At 39.8% G+C, this 18,640-nt stretch overlaps 1 protein-coding gene across 4 annotated transcripts in view; it reads left to right on the top strand.

Moving 5' to 3' along the window:
* OSBPL8 (oxysterol binding protein like 8) overlaps nt 1-17,129 on the top strand; it is a 192,364-nt gene extending 175,235 nt beyond the window's left edge. For all 4 annotated transcript variants that reach the window (XM_044979381.1, XM_044979391.1, XM_044979400.1 and 1 more), the window contains 12 exons: nt 237-318; nt 998-1,096; nt 2,599-2,695; nt 3,272-3,370; nt 5,047-5,144; nt 5,797-5,886; nt 9,235-9,371; nt 9,815-10,000; nt 11,657-11,744; nt 12,150-12,255; nt 12,913-13,018; nt 16,886-17,129. In XM_044979381.1, coding sequence (XP_044835316.1) covers nt 237-318; nt 998-1,096; nt 2,599-2,695; nt 3,272-3,370; nt 5,047-5,144; nt 5,797-5,886; nt 9,235-9,371; nt 9,815-10,000; nt 11,657-11,744; nt 12,150-12,255; nt 12,913-13,018; nt 16,886-17,021 — 1,324 coding nt within the window. In that variant the 3' untranslated portion in view covers nt 17,022-17,129. The remainder of the gene's footprint in view (nt 1-236; nt 319-997; nt 1,097-2,598; nt 2,696-3,271; nt 3,371-5,046; nt 5,145-5,796; nt 5,887-9,234; nt 9,372-9,814; nt 10,001-11,656; nt 11,745-12,149; nt 12,256-12,912; nt 13,019-16,885) is intronic.
* The last annotated feature ends 1,511 nt before the right edge of the window (nt 17,130-18,640 follow it).

Below are 18,640 nucleotides of genomic sequence, written 5' to 3'. Positions count from 1 at the left end.
ATGGATCTGATAAAATTATTTGATGCATATATATTTAAAATATAGGCGTGACTTTAAATTTCCCTTGTACTAATTCAAAAACTTGTTACAAGATCTATTTTCTGGTCAATAGATAATGTATTATAATGCATATCAATGTAAATTATTATATGCTGATTGTAGATAATAATGGTAGAAAATCTATGATGTGTCTATTTCAATTTTATCTTTCATCTAGTAACTGTCTTGTTTCATAGGGCTGCTCTTGAAGAGAATGCTTACAATCGTATGAAGAAGGTAGTGAAATGGTATTTGTCAGGATTCTACAAAAAGCCAAAGGTAACCTTTTGCATCTTCCTCTACTATTAAAGGATCATCTTAATGTTTAGTTTAATTAAAAGTAATATATACAAATATGAAGCTGTCTCTTACATTTGGACTCAAGCCATGGTTGAAATGGACTGCAGTTACTGCCCATTTTTGGCAATGAATGTTGCAATATGCATTTTCAGATAAATTGGCAGTTCCTATATTCTTGATAGTCATGCTCTCAGTGAGGAACATCAATCTCAGTAGGAAATTACGACCAGGATTAGATAGCAACATTTTTAGTGTTTTATACTTGTCCCCCTACTTGCCTCCTATCACTTCTTTTTTCTAGCAGTGCTTATGGGAGGGGTATTGAATGAGACACAGCTTGCCTCTGCTTAATTTCAGACAGATGGAGATGAGTGATTAAACCAGTTCTCCCACAATAGCCCAACTGCTCTATCCCCCATCATAAAATGTACACAGAATGAGAAAACATCTCTGAAGTACTAATGAGAACATGTTTCTATTCTTTGTCCCCCAGAATTCATGGGGTTATCTTCAAAGTTGGACTCTCTCATACATACATTCTAGTGTCCTCTGCTCTTTTTTCCTTTACATTTGATAGTATTAATTCAGTTTTCTGTAAACTGTTTTGCATTTTCTGTGATTGTATTGTCTGATTGAAATCTCTAATGTTTCTGTTCAGGGACTAAAGAAACCATACAATCCTATACTTGGTGAGACTTTCCGCTGCATGTGGATTCATCCCAGGACAAACAGCAAGACTTTCTATATTGCTGAACAGGTATTGGCAAAATAGGTTTTGCTATTAATCTGACTTTTTAATATATGCCAGCAGTTACTTAGTTTTTGCTTTGCTTTGTTGAACAGATAAAATATCAATATTCTGTGTAGTCATAGTGACCCCAATCTGGCAAGGTCCTTAATCTTTTTGCCTAATACACCTCTGCCCCAATATAATGCTGTCCTCAGAAGCCAAAAAATCTTACCACGGTATAGGTGAAACCGCATTATATCAAACTTGTTTTGATCCGCCGGACTGCGCAGCCCTGTCCCCTCGGAGCACTGCTTTATCGTGTTATATCCGAATTTGTGTTGTATCGGGTCACGTTATATCAGGGTAGAGGTGCATATGAGTAGTTCCAGGGCTCTTTAATACTGGCTCAGTATCTTGCTGGATCTGAACCAGTATTTAAGAAATGATTTGATGTCTTTGCTTGAATGTCTATTTGCTTAGGGGAATGGCTGCTGATTTTGGGAGTGGATGGACGGAGTTTCACACATTGTTCAAATAATAGTGTTTCTTAGGTCATCTTCTCAGGGATGACTCTGTTAGTCTCCTATAGGGGCTCTGTGGCAGTATCCTGGAAGAGAAAAAGGGTTATTCAGCCGCAATAAGTTTTGTCTGTGAATGTATTACTGGCATGTTGATCCTCTGTCTCAGAGCCCAGCCACAAATAGGGTTACTAAAGGCACAGAGGGAAACTAAGGGATGGGTAGAAGAACCGGCATATTTATACCCTTGACCTATGGACTGTTGGGATTGAGGAATTGTGCACATATTCCTAACTGCTACTCAAAAATAGTTCCTTGGCCATGTGGCTAGGCACCCAACTCTTACAGTGGGGCTGTAGCGAGACAGTACTATTAAGTAACGTCTAGTCTACTAGCTTCTCTTTCTGAAAATAAAATGGCAGAACTTGGATAGTTCTGGAACTTGGCAGAGGAGGCAGTAAAACACTGCAGTCAGTAGGCCAGGAAAATCCAAGTATATGGTACTTCTGGTCCAAGCTGAGGCGGAAAATCTGGGAACTAGGACACTCAGACCAGGCAAATGCATGATTCCAGCTAGTGAGACAATTCATGTGTTCTAGGCTTTGAGATTATTTATTAAGGGGTAGTGGTGCTTGCAAGGGACAAACAGCGCTACGTACGTGAAAAGTATTCAAGAAGTTCTGCTGACAAACTTGGTCTTTAATGGTACTCTGGATTTTTACTAGACACAGGTGGTTATACAAGAGATTTCTTAAAGATAATACTTGAGACATTTTTGTAATAGTCTAGCATTTGAAGTTACACCTTGAATTCAGTAAGGATGTTGACTTTGATCAGAGTATATCTTTAAATATGTCTTGATTTCTATCTCTGAACATTTTCTATAGATGCCTTTCTTTGAATTTTAAATCCATGTGCACTTTTGATATGTGCTTTCAGTAGCTCACTTATTAGAACAAGAATTATTGCAACACTTCAGCTGCTTGTGTTCAACTTTGTTGCATTCAACAGGTGTCTCATCACCCTCCGGTATCTGCCTTCTATGTTAGCAACCGAAAGGATGGGTTTTGCCTTAGTGGTAGTATCCTGGCCAAATCCAAGTTCTATGGTAAGTTCCTTATGCTTTTTTATATACAATGGAGCCCCCATTATCCAATCTAATAGGGATCGGGGCCAGATCAGAGAACCAAAAATCCAGATAAACCAGAGAATGGGTGGCTGGGGCTTCCACTGCCAGCCCTGGGTGGCTGGTGGTTCGATAAATATAGAGTGACGGATAATGGAGGTGCGGTTAAACTGGGTTCTACTGTATTATTGCACAAGGAATCTATAAAAAATTGGAAATGCAATTAGATGTTTTTATTAAATAAATGCAAGGAGTGCCTAAAATTCTAAGGATTATTTAAACAGAGAAACTGTGCTTTAAAAACTTTAAGCATCATTTACAAAACATTAAGAATCAAGTCACTTATTGGCATCTCCTTCCTCCAAATAGAAGGCTTTGGTATAGATACTATATTATGTAAAGGGGATGCTCTACAGCATATGGGCTTCAGTATAAGGACAGAATGCAACAGAAGATGACCCAGTCTCTTTAATCTATTGCTCACTTGCTGGGAAATGCTGCCTATTGTCTATTGGCTTTGAAAAATACATAGTGTAATTAGGTTTCCTTGTCTTTCAGGGAATTCATTATCTGCCATATTGGATGGAGACGGTCGACTAATGTTCCTGAATAGGGGAGAAGATTATGTAATGACCATGCCATATGCACATTGTAAAGGTAATTTTTTCCCCTTATTCAGAAGGTGGAAATGTTACAAAATTAGATGTTATCATCAGCTGTGGATAAGCTTGAGTTAGAGAGACTCTACTCTAAAGTGAAGTTGTCTGAACACGCAAAACATTATATCCAGGTTCTTCCAGACCTGAAGAAGAACTCTGTGGCTCGAAAGTTTGTCTCTCTCATCAGCAGAAGTTGGTACAATAAAAGATATTACCTCACCCACCTTGTCTCTCACGCATAACTTTGACAGTTCTCTAATTCTAGGCTTCCACATCTGTTAATAGACCAAGTACACTTTTGTGGAGGGACTCCTAGTTAGTGCTGTATTTTTGTTGTGGTAAATTTTGAAGAAAATCGTGTGGCTTTAATGACAAAAATACATAAAGCCACCTGGAATTGCAGTAAAAGTAATTAATGAAGTCAAGGGCTTGGGCCTATTTGTTTGTTTGTTTTTTAAAAAAGGAACAAACCAATCAAGCTACACCATTGCTACCTCCTGGAGATCTTAATATTTTAAACCAGTTTTCAAAAAGGGGTACCTAATTACTATTCTGCTTTTTACCCTGTTCTAGATTTTCTTTCTTAACTTGGTCTCCTCAGGGAACGTAAGAAATTATACTTCTTGCTGTGGCTGAAATGTTTGTGCGTTTTGTTCAAATACTTACCAACCATACGTACAAAAATGTGCTCACACACCATCTTAATTTAGCCAGATTTCATTTCATTCTTTCACTGTTAAACCAGTCTTTGAGCTTGTGATCATAAGATACAATGCAATGCAGCACTGGGGGCACAGGGAGGGAGCGGATGCTGTTCTTCAGCTTAAGTATTGAACTAGTGGTGTAGCTGCTTAGCTGGAAGTATAAGATCCCATCGAGACTCCCCAAAATAGTTGAGGATGAACCATTTGTCATGGCTAACATTGTCAATGAATTTAAAAATGTCGGTGTTCCATTAGTGAATATCAAGAAGTCTAATAGCCAAGGGTATATATATGATTTGAGTACAGTGGACTAGTGCCCATTTGCCTGTAATCATTTCACTCTCTGGGAAGTGAGTGCTTTTTATGAAGCTATTTGGGCAGGCGCTGTGTGTTGTGGTGATGAGAAACAGTACAAAACACTCACATTCAAATGGGACTAATTTTAACATAATTTGCTGTTTATTCCAATACATATATTCTCTGGCAGAGACTGGCCAAGTGTCTGCCATAAATGCTGCCACTTGCGCGTAAGACGTTGCAATGTAGCAGAACAGTGTAAACAGAATTAGCTCCAGTTAGCTGGATTTTGGAAAGCTTAGCTATGCTCTTCTCACTTCTTTCCAGGAGATTTTTTTAAAACTTATTTCATGCCAGAAAGGGAAGAACTTTTGTATGGTTCTGTGACAAACATATATAAAATATATTATGTAATGTACCAGCATCCACAGAGTAAAGGGCTGCACATACTCATGATTAGGAGAGATCCCCTGAAGAGAAGATAAACTGGCTCCTGTGGCTATTCCTTTTTCCACCTGGTACCAATAAACATTCATTCTAAGGGTTTGTTTGGGTTTTTTTACAAGAATTTAGCGCTTGTGTGTATCTTGCTCAGTGATCAATAGAAAGCAAATGGGTGTTGTAGGGGAACTCTGTTTGCATGTTATATAAAACAAGTTCTTTTTTCCTGCAGGAATTCTTTATGGCACAATGACTTTAGAGCTTGGGGGAACTGTCAACATTGCATGTGAGAAAACTGGATACAGTGCAACAATTGAATTCAAACTAAAGGTAAGAGGGCTCTGTATGTGAGCACAAGGGGAATTAAGATAATAGAAAAACAAATGTAGTTCTTACCAGGTCACTAATCAGATTTTCAGAGTTGTTATTGATTATACATTTTCCAAGAAAAGAGTTAAGTTTCTTCATACTAATTGTTGTACAAGTGATTACAGTACTAAAAGGAACAGCATCATTAATAATCTACATTGATCATTAAGTAGAATACTCTTCTGGGTCCAAAGGTCAGGACTTGGGCTCTGACCTTAGCAGTGCACCATCACACTGATATAGTGCTGTTGGATGAGTCTAACGGATGATACTTTCGTTTAAATATCTCAAAATCTTTTCTCTCTGCCCAAGTAAAATTCAAGGGACATCTGACCCTTTAGATCAGTCAGGGATCATGCCAATGTTTTGACCGATAGTCCTTATGTTAATAAAACTGTTTCAGCATAGCTTTTGAGAAATGACGGGATGACTGACCAAGATGTCATGGGCTCAGCCTTAACTCTTGGATAAGATAGCCATGTGATAGATTATTTTAAAGTAATTTTGTCTGTCACACCAGAGATTTCATAATTACATGTTTTTGTCCTAATGTTTGACTTTACTCTAATATTATCTCTCACTAAAAAAATTAACATTTTTCTTTGTTTTGTAGCCATTTTTGGGCAACAATGACAGTGTTAATCAAATATCAGGAAAAATTAAACTGGGCAAAGAAGTTCTGGCTACTTTGGAGGGCCACTGGGTGAGTAGTGAATGCGTCTATAAAATAAACTATTTCTGTTTTTCTAGTAATGACAAGTAAATAGCACTCTCCCTTCAAATTTGTTGTAAATTCACTTAGATATAAATCTACCTCATTTTGGCTGTAAACACGGGCACTTATAAAGATGCGGCTCATGATAATAGATATCTTACTATATATACTCAGCTCTCAGGAATTACTCTGGAATTTAGATAATGCTGATTTTAAAAGACCCTCTTGTTTTTGTTACTTTACTTTTGTTACTGAAAGGGGCAGAGTTGGACAAAAAGGGTGGTACTGCATTTGAGTGACATACAGTGTTCATGGAAAAAAAAGAAATTGGTGGCATATATGGCACGTACACAAAGACGTAATATATATCCATATATAATGTAAGACAAACTAAGAGAACTAAAATGGGGGCGGGAGGGGAAAGGGAATTGAGGTAAGAGCCTGGCATGGAGTTACTGGGGACTCTGAAAGGAGAAACTGAGGCAGACACAACTGTTGTGCTGAGGCCTGCTGCAGGAGGGTGTTTAGGACAGGGTCATCCTATCACAGATAGCTGGTAGGGACTCCAGTAAGTAGTCAGCTTTCAAAAAATATACATATGGACTGTAAAATGACTAAAAAAAAAAAATCACAATTAATGGCAAGATTAAAAAAAGTTGTGATTAATTGCAGTTTTAATTGCACTGTTAAACAGTAATAGAATACCAATTTTAATTTATTATAAATATTTTGGATGTCTTTCTACATTTTCAAATATATTGATTTCAATTACAATGCATAATACAAAGTGTACAGTGCTCACTTTATTACTATTTTGATTACAAATATTTGCATTGTAAAAAAGATAAAAGATAATATTTTTCAGTTTACCTCATACAAGTACTTTGTTTGATCTATGGTCTTGTAGTGATCCTGAAACTCTGTAAGCATACTCTGGCGCGACTGGCAGGATTCATTTGTTATCGGTCGGTTATCTGTAGCACAAGAACTGGAGGCGAAAGCATGAATTAGCATGTAGGTGGTACTGCAGACTTGAAGTACTTTGATGGTATTGGAACTCAGCTACAGATAACTGTCTTTTTATCTAGAGAACCATCCAGAAGATTTTTTAAAATAAACTTCCTATTCAAAAGACCTAAACTTTTGCTGCTTTGCTCCATTAATTTTTGCTGATATTTAATCACTCCAGATCATGAGAGCACATTAGAACTGTACAAATTTCCAATAAATGAAGAAGTACAGTATGTGAAGAGGGTCAAAACAGAGGTGTGCGATTAATTCTTGTTTAAAAAATGCATTAATTTGTTTTGTGTTAATCGTTTGTGTTAACTGGGTTTGATAGCCATAAAAAAAGTAATTCTATATTTGTAATTTGCACTTTCATGATAGATTGTGCTAGAGTACTTGTATGAGACTAATTGAAAAATACTGTTTTTGTTTCTTTTTTAGTGCAAATATTTGTAATAAAAAATATAAATTAAGCACTGTACACTGTATTCATAAACAAACTAGGGAAATACAACCGAGATGGATAATGTGGGTGCAAAACTAGTTGGAAAACCATTCCCAGAGAGTAATCATCAGTTGTTCACAGTCAAGCTGGGAAGGGCATAACAAATGTGGTCCCTCAGGGATCAGTTCTGGGTCCGGTTCTGTTCATTATCTTCATTAAGGCAAATATAGTGCCCATATTTTAAAAAGGGAGGAAAGAGAATCCCGGGGAATTACAGACCGGTCAGCCTCACTTCAGTCCTTGACAAAATCATGGAGCAGGGAATCCATGGTCCACAAGGAATCCATTTTGAAGCACTTGGAGGAGAGAAAGGTGATCAGGAACAGTCAACATGGATTCACCAAAGGGCAAGTCATGCCTGACCAACCTGATTGCCTTCTATGATGAGATAACTGGCTCTGTGGATATGGGGAAAGCGGTAGATGTGTGATATATCTTGACTTTAGCAAGTCTCCCACAGTATTCTTGCCAGCAAGTTAAAGAAGCATGGGCTGGATGAATGGACTATAAGGTGGATAGAAAGCTGGCTAGATTGTCGGGCTCAACGGGTAGTGATCAATGGCGTGATGTCTAGTTGGCAGGTGGTGTCAAGCAGAGTGCCCCAGGGTTTTGTTCAACATAGACTCATAATGATCTAGTTGATGGGGTTAATTGCACCCTCAGCAGGTTCGCAGATGACACTAAGCTGGGGAGGAGCGGTAGATATGCTGGAGGGTAGGGATAGGGTCCAGAGTGACCTAGACAAATTGAAGGATTGGGCCAAAAGAAATCTGATGAGGTTCAACAAGGACAAGTGCAGAGTCCTGCACTTAGGACGGAAGAATCCCATGTACCACTACAGGCTGGGGACCGACTGGCTAAGCAGCAGTTCTGCAGAAAAGGACCTGGGGATTACAGTGGATGAGAAGCTGGATATGAGTCAGCAGTGTCCCCTTGTTGCCAAGAAGGCCAATGGCATAACTGTATTAGTAGGAGCATTGCCAGCAGATCAAGGGAAGTGATTATTTCCCTCTATTCAGCACTGGTGAGGCCACATCTGGAGTATTGCATCCAGTTTGGTCCCCCACTATAGAAGGGATGTGGACAAATTGGAGAGTCCAGCAGAGGGCAACAAAAATGATTAGGGGGCTGGGGTACATGACTTACAAAGAGAGGCTGAGGGAACTGGGGTTATTTAGTCTGCAGAAGAAAAAGTGAGGGGGGATTTGATAGCAGCCTTCAGCTACCTGAAAGGGGGTTCCAAAGAGAATGGACCTAAGCTATTCTCAGTGGTAGCAGATGACAGAACAAGAAGCAATGGTCTCAGTTGCAGTGGAGGAGGTCTAGGTTGGATATTAGGAAACACTGTTTCACTAGGAGGTGTTGAAGCACTAGAATGGGATAGCTAGGGAGGTGGTGGAATATCCATCCTTAGAGGTTTTTAAGGCTCTGCTTGACAAAACCCTGGCTGGGATGATTTAGTTGGTGTTGGTCCTGCTTTGAGCAGGGGATTTGGACTAGATGACATCCTGAGGTCTCTTCCAACCCTATATTCTATGATTGTGCTATGTAGTGCATCAAAACCTGACTGAAATTGCCTCACACATTTAATAATCTACATTAGTAGTAGTAGTAGTAGTAGTACCTGAGGCAAGGACATCTGTTTTTGAACTATGACTTTTGAGTATTCCCAGCCAGGTGTGTCAAAAGGGAATAATAAATTCTTCAGTTGCAAAAAGTGCTGTATCCAGGGTTTCTGTTCCTCAGATTTGTTCTCGCTGGCTTTGTTTAAGGCTGCAACAATTTTTGGTAAGTAAAGTAATTAAAAATGTTAAACTTTACAGGACAGTGAAATTATTATTAGTGACAAAAAGACAGATGTTTCAGAGACCTTCTGGAATCCAACATCTGAGATCAGGCAGCGCAGATTAACAAGATACATAGTGAAATTTGACGAGCAAGATGACTTTGAGTCAGAGAAGTAAGTACATAAACTATTAGCTCCTTTTCTTTTAGTTAATTACATAAAGGAGAGCATATATGCTGTTTTGACAAATAAAATATGGAAGAGAGCATGGCCTACTGGTTAAAGCATAGGATTTGGAGATGGAGATTTGGATTTTAATTCTGATTATCCTGAAAACTTTTTTTGTGAACCTGAGCAAGTCACTTACCTTCTCTGTGCTTCAGATTCCCAGTCTGTAAAATTGAGAGAAATAACACCTTTAAATGCAACCTTATTTACAGAAGTTCCAATGTAGGAAAACTTGAATAAAATAAAACTGGCAAACACAATAAGGTAGTAAATAGTAACTTTTTATAAATTGATCATCAATCTCATTTTACCTCTGTCAAAGCAATATTTGTAGTTATTTCTGTCATCCTGATTTTGATTCTTTCACCCTTATTACATTAATTTGCTAGACTTTGGCAACAGGTGACTCGAGCTATAACCAACAAAGATCAGACAGAAGCTACTAATGAGAAATGTGTTCTGGAGGATGCTCAGAGAAAGGCTGCCAAAGAAAGGAAACTGAAGGGTGAAGAGTGGACCTGCAAACTGTTTGAACAGGATTCAGTCACAGGGGAATGGCACTACAAATATGCAGAGTGAGTGGTGGAGTGTTTTGCTTACAGTTTAAACTATTCTACATATTTAAAGGTGTTGTTACGTAGAGAACTTGTTTTATAGTTTCAGGATTGAAAGAACATGAAAATGTGGATGAGTCCATACTTGTCCAAGTGGTATTGAGTAGTCTCAAATCTCTATTCATCTAAAGCCATATCCACACTACAACATTAAACTTACTGTGTAAACTGGCATGGGGTTGGCTTTGGATGTGGTTATTGTCTACGCAAGACATGGCTGATGTTCAGTTAAGTACCTGATAGTAGTAATTTGCTGCTAATAGAGGGACAGACTGGCTTATGTTTTTTTCTTCTTACAACTAGTTCAGCATGCTTTTTTTACAAGTGGACAAGACCCTTTAATTCTTCCTGTATAATCAGTTTGGCTGGTGTCATCTTCCTAGTTCTTTATGCATATGACATCCTGGAATGCATTGCTCCACTTGCTGCTGGTTGTGTTCTGTGGGCTTGTTCTCTGAACGCTTGCCTTCCTAGGCAATGTAGAATATCCAGATTTTCCCAGAATGGGCTGATGCACAATTGTGCAGCCTAGTAGATGTGGACTTGAAAACATAGCTGTAATAGCAGAAAAGCTGTTTGGACATTAAACTGCACCATGTAACTTGTTATTGATAAAGGTGACTTACACAGAGAGGCTCTGAAAACACAGTTGCAGCGTGGATGGGTCCACACAGCTCTCTTCTCCTGACAAGTGTGACACACACTGAGTAGCTCACTGTTAAAAGCTTATGGTGGTTCCATGCATCAGAAGGTGGAGGTGTAACTCTGCAAGTATACAAACAAATGTGAAACTTGAGTCCAGTCTTGGGATTGATCCACATCCTCAATTCCCACTGACTTACAGGGAGTTCAGCAAGAAGAGCAATGGCAGAATTGAGCCTTTTACCAGTAACAGTTACCACAGGATCAGCATGCAAAGTCTTTTGTCCCTTTTTCAATTGAAGTATTAGTTTGTACTAAAAAGGGGAAAAAGTAAAATATCCAGGGATATTACAGCCACATAAGAATGTAGTAGTCCTGAAACCAATGTTATATCTAGCTTTGTGCTGACAGTTGGCTCCAGAGCTATATACCTTACTGTGAACTCTATTGTACATAACAAATTTTCACAACTGACAAAAATAGCCTTAAAATTTTCTACGCACCATATAAACTAGTGTTTTACCTTGCTCTTTCACAGACAAAGTAACAAGATTTTTCTTCCCCAGTTCCAGAATGTGGTAGGTTTATGTAACATATCAGGAAATGTTTATGTATCTCAGTCTTAGGTACTGGCATAACAAAAATGCTATCAAAATTGAGTGATACTCTGGCTGGCATTCTCAATAGCCAGAGTAGGGATTGATCTGTGCATGGAGACTGAGTTATCGTATCATCTTTGGGTGTATAATCCTGCCAAATCAGAGGTGAGGCACATCAGTAGGGTAATATGAAGAGGCTTACATCACTTATTCCCATTCTATACTTATCTTGTGGGGAGTTCTGAATCTTTTGAGTGTCATACTGACACCTTTCACTCAAAAGATTTGCTTGAAAGCTTTCTTTAACTTAACAGGAAAATGAAAATGCCTCTAATTTGTTATACAGTAACACTGTGTTCATTCTGTTTCTGTGTAGAACCAGACCATGGGATCCACTGAATGATATGATACAGTTTGAAAAAGATGGTGCCATACAAACAAAAGTCAGGCATCGGACACCAATGGTACGTTCTGGCTTTGTAATTGTTCTCAGTAAACAGTGAGGTCAGACACTTGCAAATGTCAAGTTATAAAAACAGAATTCACAAAGCACTAACGTGGTTCTTCACCCGTGTCCTATAAAGGTGTATTCCAGTCAGCCCCTAGCCTCTCACTCTCCTGCTGTTCGCTATGTAGGAAAACTGACATAATTGGATAGGTATTGAAAGTTACATTACCTTAATTCCACTTACAAAAAACATCCACACTTATTTTAATTAATCTAATGTAAACTCTCCAAAACCTCTAGGATATCATTTTCAAATATTAACTCAGGCTTCTAACACACAGCCATTATTATAATAAAACAACAGCTTTTTCATCAGAATGTTTGATTCTGTGCATATAAGTATTATGTGTGTGAATTGCAGGTTAGTGTTCCAAAAATAAAACGAAAGCCAACCAGTCAGTCGAAGAAAGGAGAGTGCGGATTCTCTTCCCCAGAACCTGATAACCAGGACTCCTCTGGAAGTGAAGGTAGGATAAGCTGCATCTGTTCGGCAAATTTCATTGTTTTTCTGTTCAGTTAGACTGAGCACTGCTACAGTACAGTCATGCATTTACTTTCCTATTCTTTATTATCCCAAGATATTTGTGGTATAAAATAACTATTGGAATATGATAAGTTACAGTATAGTGCATTATTACATGTCTTCATAGAAAGACAAAAATGCATAGCACAAGAAAAGCAGGTGGCCCATGGTGTTACTAGTGAGATATCTGAAACTTTCCTACGTTTATAAACATAGGGGTGTAATTTAAGTAGGCTTTACTATTATAGTTAGTACTTGTGGTACTACTACTGTGTTCGTTCACTTGTAAACAAAAGGATTAGTCTCTGCATTAAGAAAGCAGCTATTTAAATATATAGCTTAATAGGTTTATGTAAGAATGAAATGTGTAAATAATTGTTGGCACTGTTTATAATCTTAAAACTTCTGTACTCAGTTGAAAAAGATTAAACACTTCACTTGTGGACTTCCTGGGATATAACAAAGCTTTCAGCAGGACCTCAAATTGGAGAATTTCACCTAACTGTGTTTTCTAAATAGTTTTATCGTAGGATTAAAGGAGTTTAGATTTGGATAAATTAGTCATTCTAACCTATTGCATCTGTCTGGCATATCTTCATAGCACAACTACTAAAGCATAATACAAGAATCAGAAAGAAGGGGGCAGACCTTGGTGAACTACAAAGTGCCATTGAATCTATAAAAGAAACCCAAGAAGACATTAAGAGGTAGTATTCAATGATAATATTTTAAAATAGATTTTAGCGCATCAGGCTTGTTCTGTTTAAAATAAGCTAGGAATATAAACTATTCTTATTTAATCTTCCTTCACTGGTTTAAGTATAAATAAATCAAAACAGAAACTTCTGCTAAAAATTGACGTTTATTGCTTTTGTCATGAATTCTGCTTTGTATAATATATTCTGGAATCGTTCAAAGAAAATGATATTGCTGCTTGTAGTGATGCGGGTCTAACCCCTGCAGTGTCTCCTGCTGGTCATCTCTGGGAATTAGCATTTCCAGCCTCCGTAGTGCCCTCTGCAGGCCAGTGTCCTGCTGCCGCTTGGCCCCCATGTCCCTCCCAGGACTCGGGTGCAGGGCCAGTGCAAGGAAGTTTCGCTCCCTAGCTGAAACTTCCACCTTTCTCCCACCCCCAGCTAACCCCATCCACCGCCCCCCTGTGGCAGCCAACCACACCCACCCGCCCCTCCCACCCATTGAAAGCCCTCCCTCCACGGCAGCTAACCCAACCTGGGGAGCCCCACCCGTGGAAGCTAACACCACCCCCCTCCACGGCAGCTAACCCCGCCGGGGGAGCCCACCCCAGCTCACCTCCACTCCACCTCCTCGCCTGAGCGGGCTTTTAGGTGCCCATAACCACTAGGCGCCCTAGGCAGCTGCCTAGTTTGCCTAAATGGTTGCACCAGCCCTGCTTGGGTGCCCTGTTATCTGGGACGTTGGCCCCTGGCAGTACACACCTCAGTCTCAGAGTCTGTATTTTAAATTTATTAGGGGGGTTGCACTCAGAGGATTGCTATGTGAAAGGGGTCATCAGTACAAAAGATTGAGAACCACTGCTCTGTGTGGCCTTGGACAAGGCCCTGCAGCCTGGGGAGTTGCCAGCCTGGAGCTCCCCAGCCCCTCTGGCCTTTTCCCTGCCCTTCCTTATTCTAGGTACCCTGAGCTTCCCAGCAGCCAGCCCCTTCCCCCCCCCGCCCCCGAAAGCAGAGAGAGACTCTGCTCCCTGGTCCACTGCCCTCTTATAAGGGACAGCTGTGGCCTGATTGGGGCGTGGCCCAGCTGTGGCTACTTCCCCAATCAGCCCAGGTTTTCCCCTACCACAGCTCTCTCCCAGGGCTGGTTTAAGCCCTTCAGGACAGGAGCGGGGTTACTGCCCTGCTACACTGCTCTAACAAGCCTGATTACTTCATCTCAGATTCAGAAACTGGGTAAATACAATGATTAATGCAGATCAGCTTCACTGTATGTTTGTCAAATTACAAGTAGGTTTACTGGAAATAAATACCATGGGAATTCCATATTTAGCACAAATTTTGGGTCACTGGATTTTTTAGTATTTCCATTGTTTTCTGGAGTATTTTTTTAAAGTTTCTACCCCTTCCATACGTGAACCAATGCAGTGTTGTTTTTATGATACTGCAGAGGGATTTTGCCTAATTCTTATCATTAGCATATTAACTGTGACATATAAATGTCAGTATGTTTACTAAAATAACCAGTAGTGAAATAGTTGAGAGCGCTCGGGAGCCCAACTGCATGCATCTTATTGCATGATTGGGTCCTAAATGTCCAAACAAATATTGAGATTTATTTACTTGTTGGACTTAAGTGTAAAGCTATTGCAGGAAGAGAGAGGCAAAAGCTCTCTGGGGATTTGAAGTTTACTCAGGGAGAGATGATATGGAGATAGCTGTTAATTTAAGTGGGAATGAAAGAGCTCAAGGAGGGAGAGAAATTTAAAGAACGATAATAAAAAAATATATAGACTGAAATAGTCATTTCTTTAAAGCTACTTATTAGCAGATAACTTACTACTACAGTTGCCAATTTTGGTTGGATGCATTCCTGGAGGTTTCATCACATGGCATAATCTTTTATTAAAGATTCATCTTTAATTCCTGGAGACTCCATGATAGTCCTGGAGGGTTAGCAACCCTATTTACTACACAACAAGTCATCTAGAATTGTCATGTGTGCTGAAGAAATGTACTTAAATTTCCACAGATTTTTTTAATTTTTCTGCCAAATCAAGGAAACAACCTCGTTCTATTGATCCTAGTTACAAGGCTTTTTTTAATTTTAAACAATACATTTTATCTCTATTCATAAATTTATAAACACCTCTTTATATAATATGTTTCTTGGCTGCAAAAGAGAAATTCCACAGATTCGATGCTGCATTAAATACAGTTCAGCAATCCTATTTTAAAATAATGGTACAGTGATAGAAATTGTAGGATGTATAATAAATGAGGAAAACTGAAATTTTAGAATTAACCTGATCTTAATTGCCTTCACACTACACAGCTGCATATTGGTAACTGGAAGATTACTGATTTTCAGTTGTGATATGCATGTGTTTGAAATATGTTGTACATCAACATAAAGTTACAGACTGCTTTGTGGACATTGGGATTAAAACAGTTGTGTTTTTCTAATAGTTTGTGTATGCATTACTTCGAGATTGACAGTCTTTTTTTTTTTTTCTTCTGCTATCCTTAATAGCCAACTACAAAACAGGGTTTGCATTGTTTAACTTAGGGGTCGGCAACCTTCAGCGCATGGCACATCAGGGTAATCCGCTGACAGGCCATGAGACATTTTGTTTATATTGACTGCCACAGAGACATGCTGGCCACCGCTTCCCGCAGCTCCCATTGGCCATAGGGTGACCAGATCACCACACTAAAATATCAGGACACACTGGGGTGCCATCAGCCCAGTCCACAGTCTACCCCGCTCCTCCCAGGCTCCGTCCCCACTCTGCCCCAGGTCCCGCCCCCACACTGTGCCCTTCCTCATCCCCTGTCCCTCTTCAGTCCCCCACCCACTGCTCGCCTGCCGCTCACCACTTCACCCCCGCCCACCACTCCCTCCTATGGTGCCGACTTCCCCTCTGCCATGTGAATGCTCACCCACCCCTGCACCGCCCTCGCCCCACCCTCATTCCACCCCCTTCCCCCAAGTCCCCGCCCCTGCCCTGCCTCTTCTCCACCACCTCCCCTGAGCATACTGGGTACCCATTCCTCCCCCCTCCCTCCTGGAAAGCGCTAAGCACCACCAAACATCTGTTAGGCGGCGGGAAGGACTGGAGGGGAAGAGGAGCGGGGATGCAGCACACTGGGGGGAGGGAGGGAAAAGGAGGGGGGAGCTTGGTTGCAATTTTTCCCCAGGCAATTTTTCCCCAGGCAGGCGCCACGGAGTCGGCGCCTGCCTCCCGCTTGTGTCCTTACCTGAATATCTGGACAAATGGCGTCCCGATCGTACATTGATTGGGACAGGAGACAAAGGGTTAAATATTGGGACAGTCCCAATTTTATCGGGACATCTGGTCACTCTAATTGGCTGGGAACAGCAAACCGCGGCCACTGGGAGCTGCGGGGGGCCATGCTTGCAGACGGCCAATGTAAACAAAATGTCTCACGGCCCCCAGTGGATTACCCTGATGGGCCGCGTGCCGAAGGTTGCCGGCCCCTGGTTTAACTGAAGAGAATATGTTGACTGGTATCTATTGAACATGAAGGAAAATGCAATACTTGACTCTTTCTGCTTTGCCGTATTCTTACTTGCAGACTCCAAGGCCTTCAACAAATATGAGGAGTTTGGGATGAGAAATGTTAGTTTCCTGCCATTTTATTTCTCATTTGAGGTCTTTTTTTTTTAATTGAGTTGGTGTCTTGATATTGCGTATCTAAAAGCCCAGTAGGATTACATCAGTTAACCATTTCTCCAAAAGCTGACAGAAAATAGCCTTTTGATATTTCATGGTGTTCCTAACAGAAGTCAGATAATGTAAGAAACTGTTTAAATCATCTTGATGTCCACTTAAGAGAGTTTCTTTTTATATTTTATAGGGATATTATGGCTCTACGGAACCGTGTTACTTCAAATTCACCTCCACTGGAAAACAATTTCTTGCAGCTTAAGCACTATGTCTTTATTTTTCTCATGGTTCTGGTGCAACTTATCATCAATTTCATGTTCAAATAGAAGGTCTGAACAAAAGACTTTTTGAACTGGAATACTTACTGGGACCATATTTTAAGTTGGTTTGGACTTTAAATGATGCAATATTATCTAAAAGAGCCCTGTAGTTAAACTTCACCTCAAATCTTTATGCGTACATGGATCAAGATCTGTCGTATTCCTGCCTAGCCAGTTGAAGTGGGAAATGTGTAAGTGCCAGTACTCTCTTGCTCTTTGTGTATGCCTCACACAAGCACAACAATAGCCTTCTATCTATAATATCTCATAGGCTGTACTAACAAATTTTAGTACAGAAAATGTCAAACTCAACATTCAGAAATCTGTTCCTCTCTCAGTGGGGACATGTAATGTCTATTGATGAAGATAAACTGAGAAAAGAACAAACAAACTTAAATTAACAATTTTGTAACAAAATAACTTCTGAAGTAACCAACGTTACTATTTTATTGAAAGTACTGTATGGTGAAATGCATTTCAGATCAAACACAAAAAATACGTTAGTAAGCACCATAAGTAATAAGAATTGGCTCAACGCAGAGTTGAAGACTTTACCTGAAATCTGTGTGTGTTTAGTGCTCTAATTTGGGAGGAGGTTTTTCTAAATATATGGCAGTATTTTAATTCTAGATTATGGTGGTGATATACAAACCACTAGATTTTCATGGTTGGCCACTTCAAACCTTTTATTAAAAACACTGGCTTACGTTGTGCATAGAATGAATTGTACAACCGTATAGTACCCATAACGGCTACTATGTTAATGGTCCACCAACATTTCCATTCATAATGTGTCAGGGATTTATAACTATGTAGTTAATTTTTTCTCAGCTTACTAAACTTGAATTAAATTGTGTGGGCACTTCAAATAAGTTGAAGAAGATAGACTACTGCTATCAAATGGTTTATTTGATGTTTCTGTAACTCAGAAAAAAATATTAACATGCACAGCTGTGTTAAGTGTGAATGGCTTGACGTTAAGTTCCAAAATGAAAGGCAGTTTAGAACTGAGAGTTCAGTCTTGCTATTAGATTACCACTGCTAATTTTATAAAATACACAGCAACAAACCTTAGCTGTTTAAGAGCAAGATGAAGCCCTAAATCTTCATTAAATTCCTCCTTATTGCAGTATATACACACCATGGAACTCATCCCGATATTCCACAATTGGACAAACAAATAATGTAGAAGTTGGACTTGGATTTTAATGTGACTTTTTATTCTAACATGGTTTTGGTCTGAATTGGTATGTTTCCAAACAACTAATTTTTTAAAGTAAAATTAAGTTTTGATACCAGCATTTACAGGGTGAGATCTCCCTTCCTCCTCCTCCCATTTTGACCCATCTACACATGTTAAAAGGGGCTCTAGAATCTCAAGTTCTAGATGGGGAGACCTTCCCTGGTGTAGATGCTGTGGAAGACAGCCATAAGGCTGTTTTCCAAGAAGCCCCTCTCAAGTCTTGGCATGTAGGGGGCAGGGCCACAGCACTGCAGAGATTCTGGGCAGTGCAGTGGCTGATGCAGCAGCCTTTCAGGAATGCCCTAACTTAAACAGGCCCCCAGGGCTCTCTAGGTAACACCATGGGCCTCTCCAGCCCCTAGAATAACCCATGACTGGCAGG

The sequence above is a fragment of the Mauremys mutica genome, chromosome 1 (genome assembly GCF_020497125.1).
Source record: "Mauremys mutica isolate MM-2020 ecotype Southern chromosome 1, ASM2049712v1, whole genome shotgun sequence".
Classification (NCBI taxonomy): Eukaryota; Metazoa; Chordata; order Testudines; family Geoemydidae; genus Mauremys; species Mauremys mutica.
The sequence above is the reverse complement of the archived record's forward strand: the minus strand, read 5'-3'. Positions and strand labels throughout refer to the sequence as shown.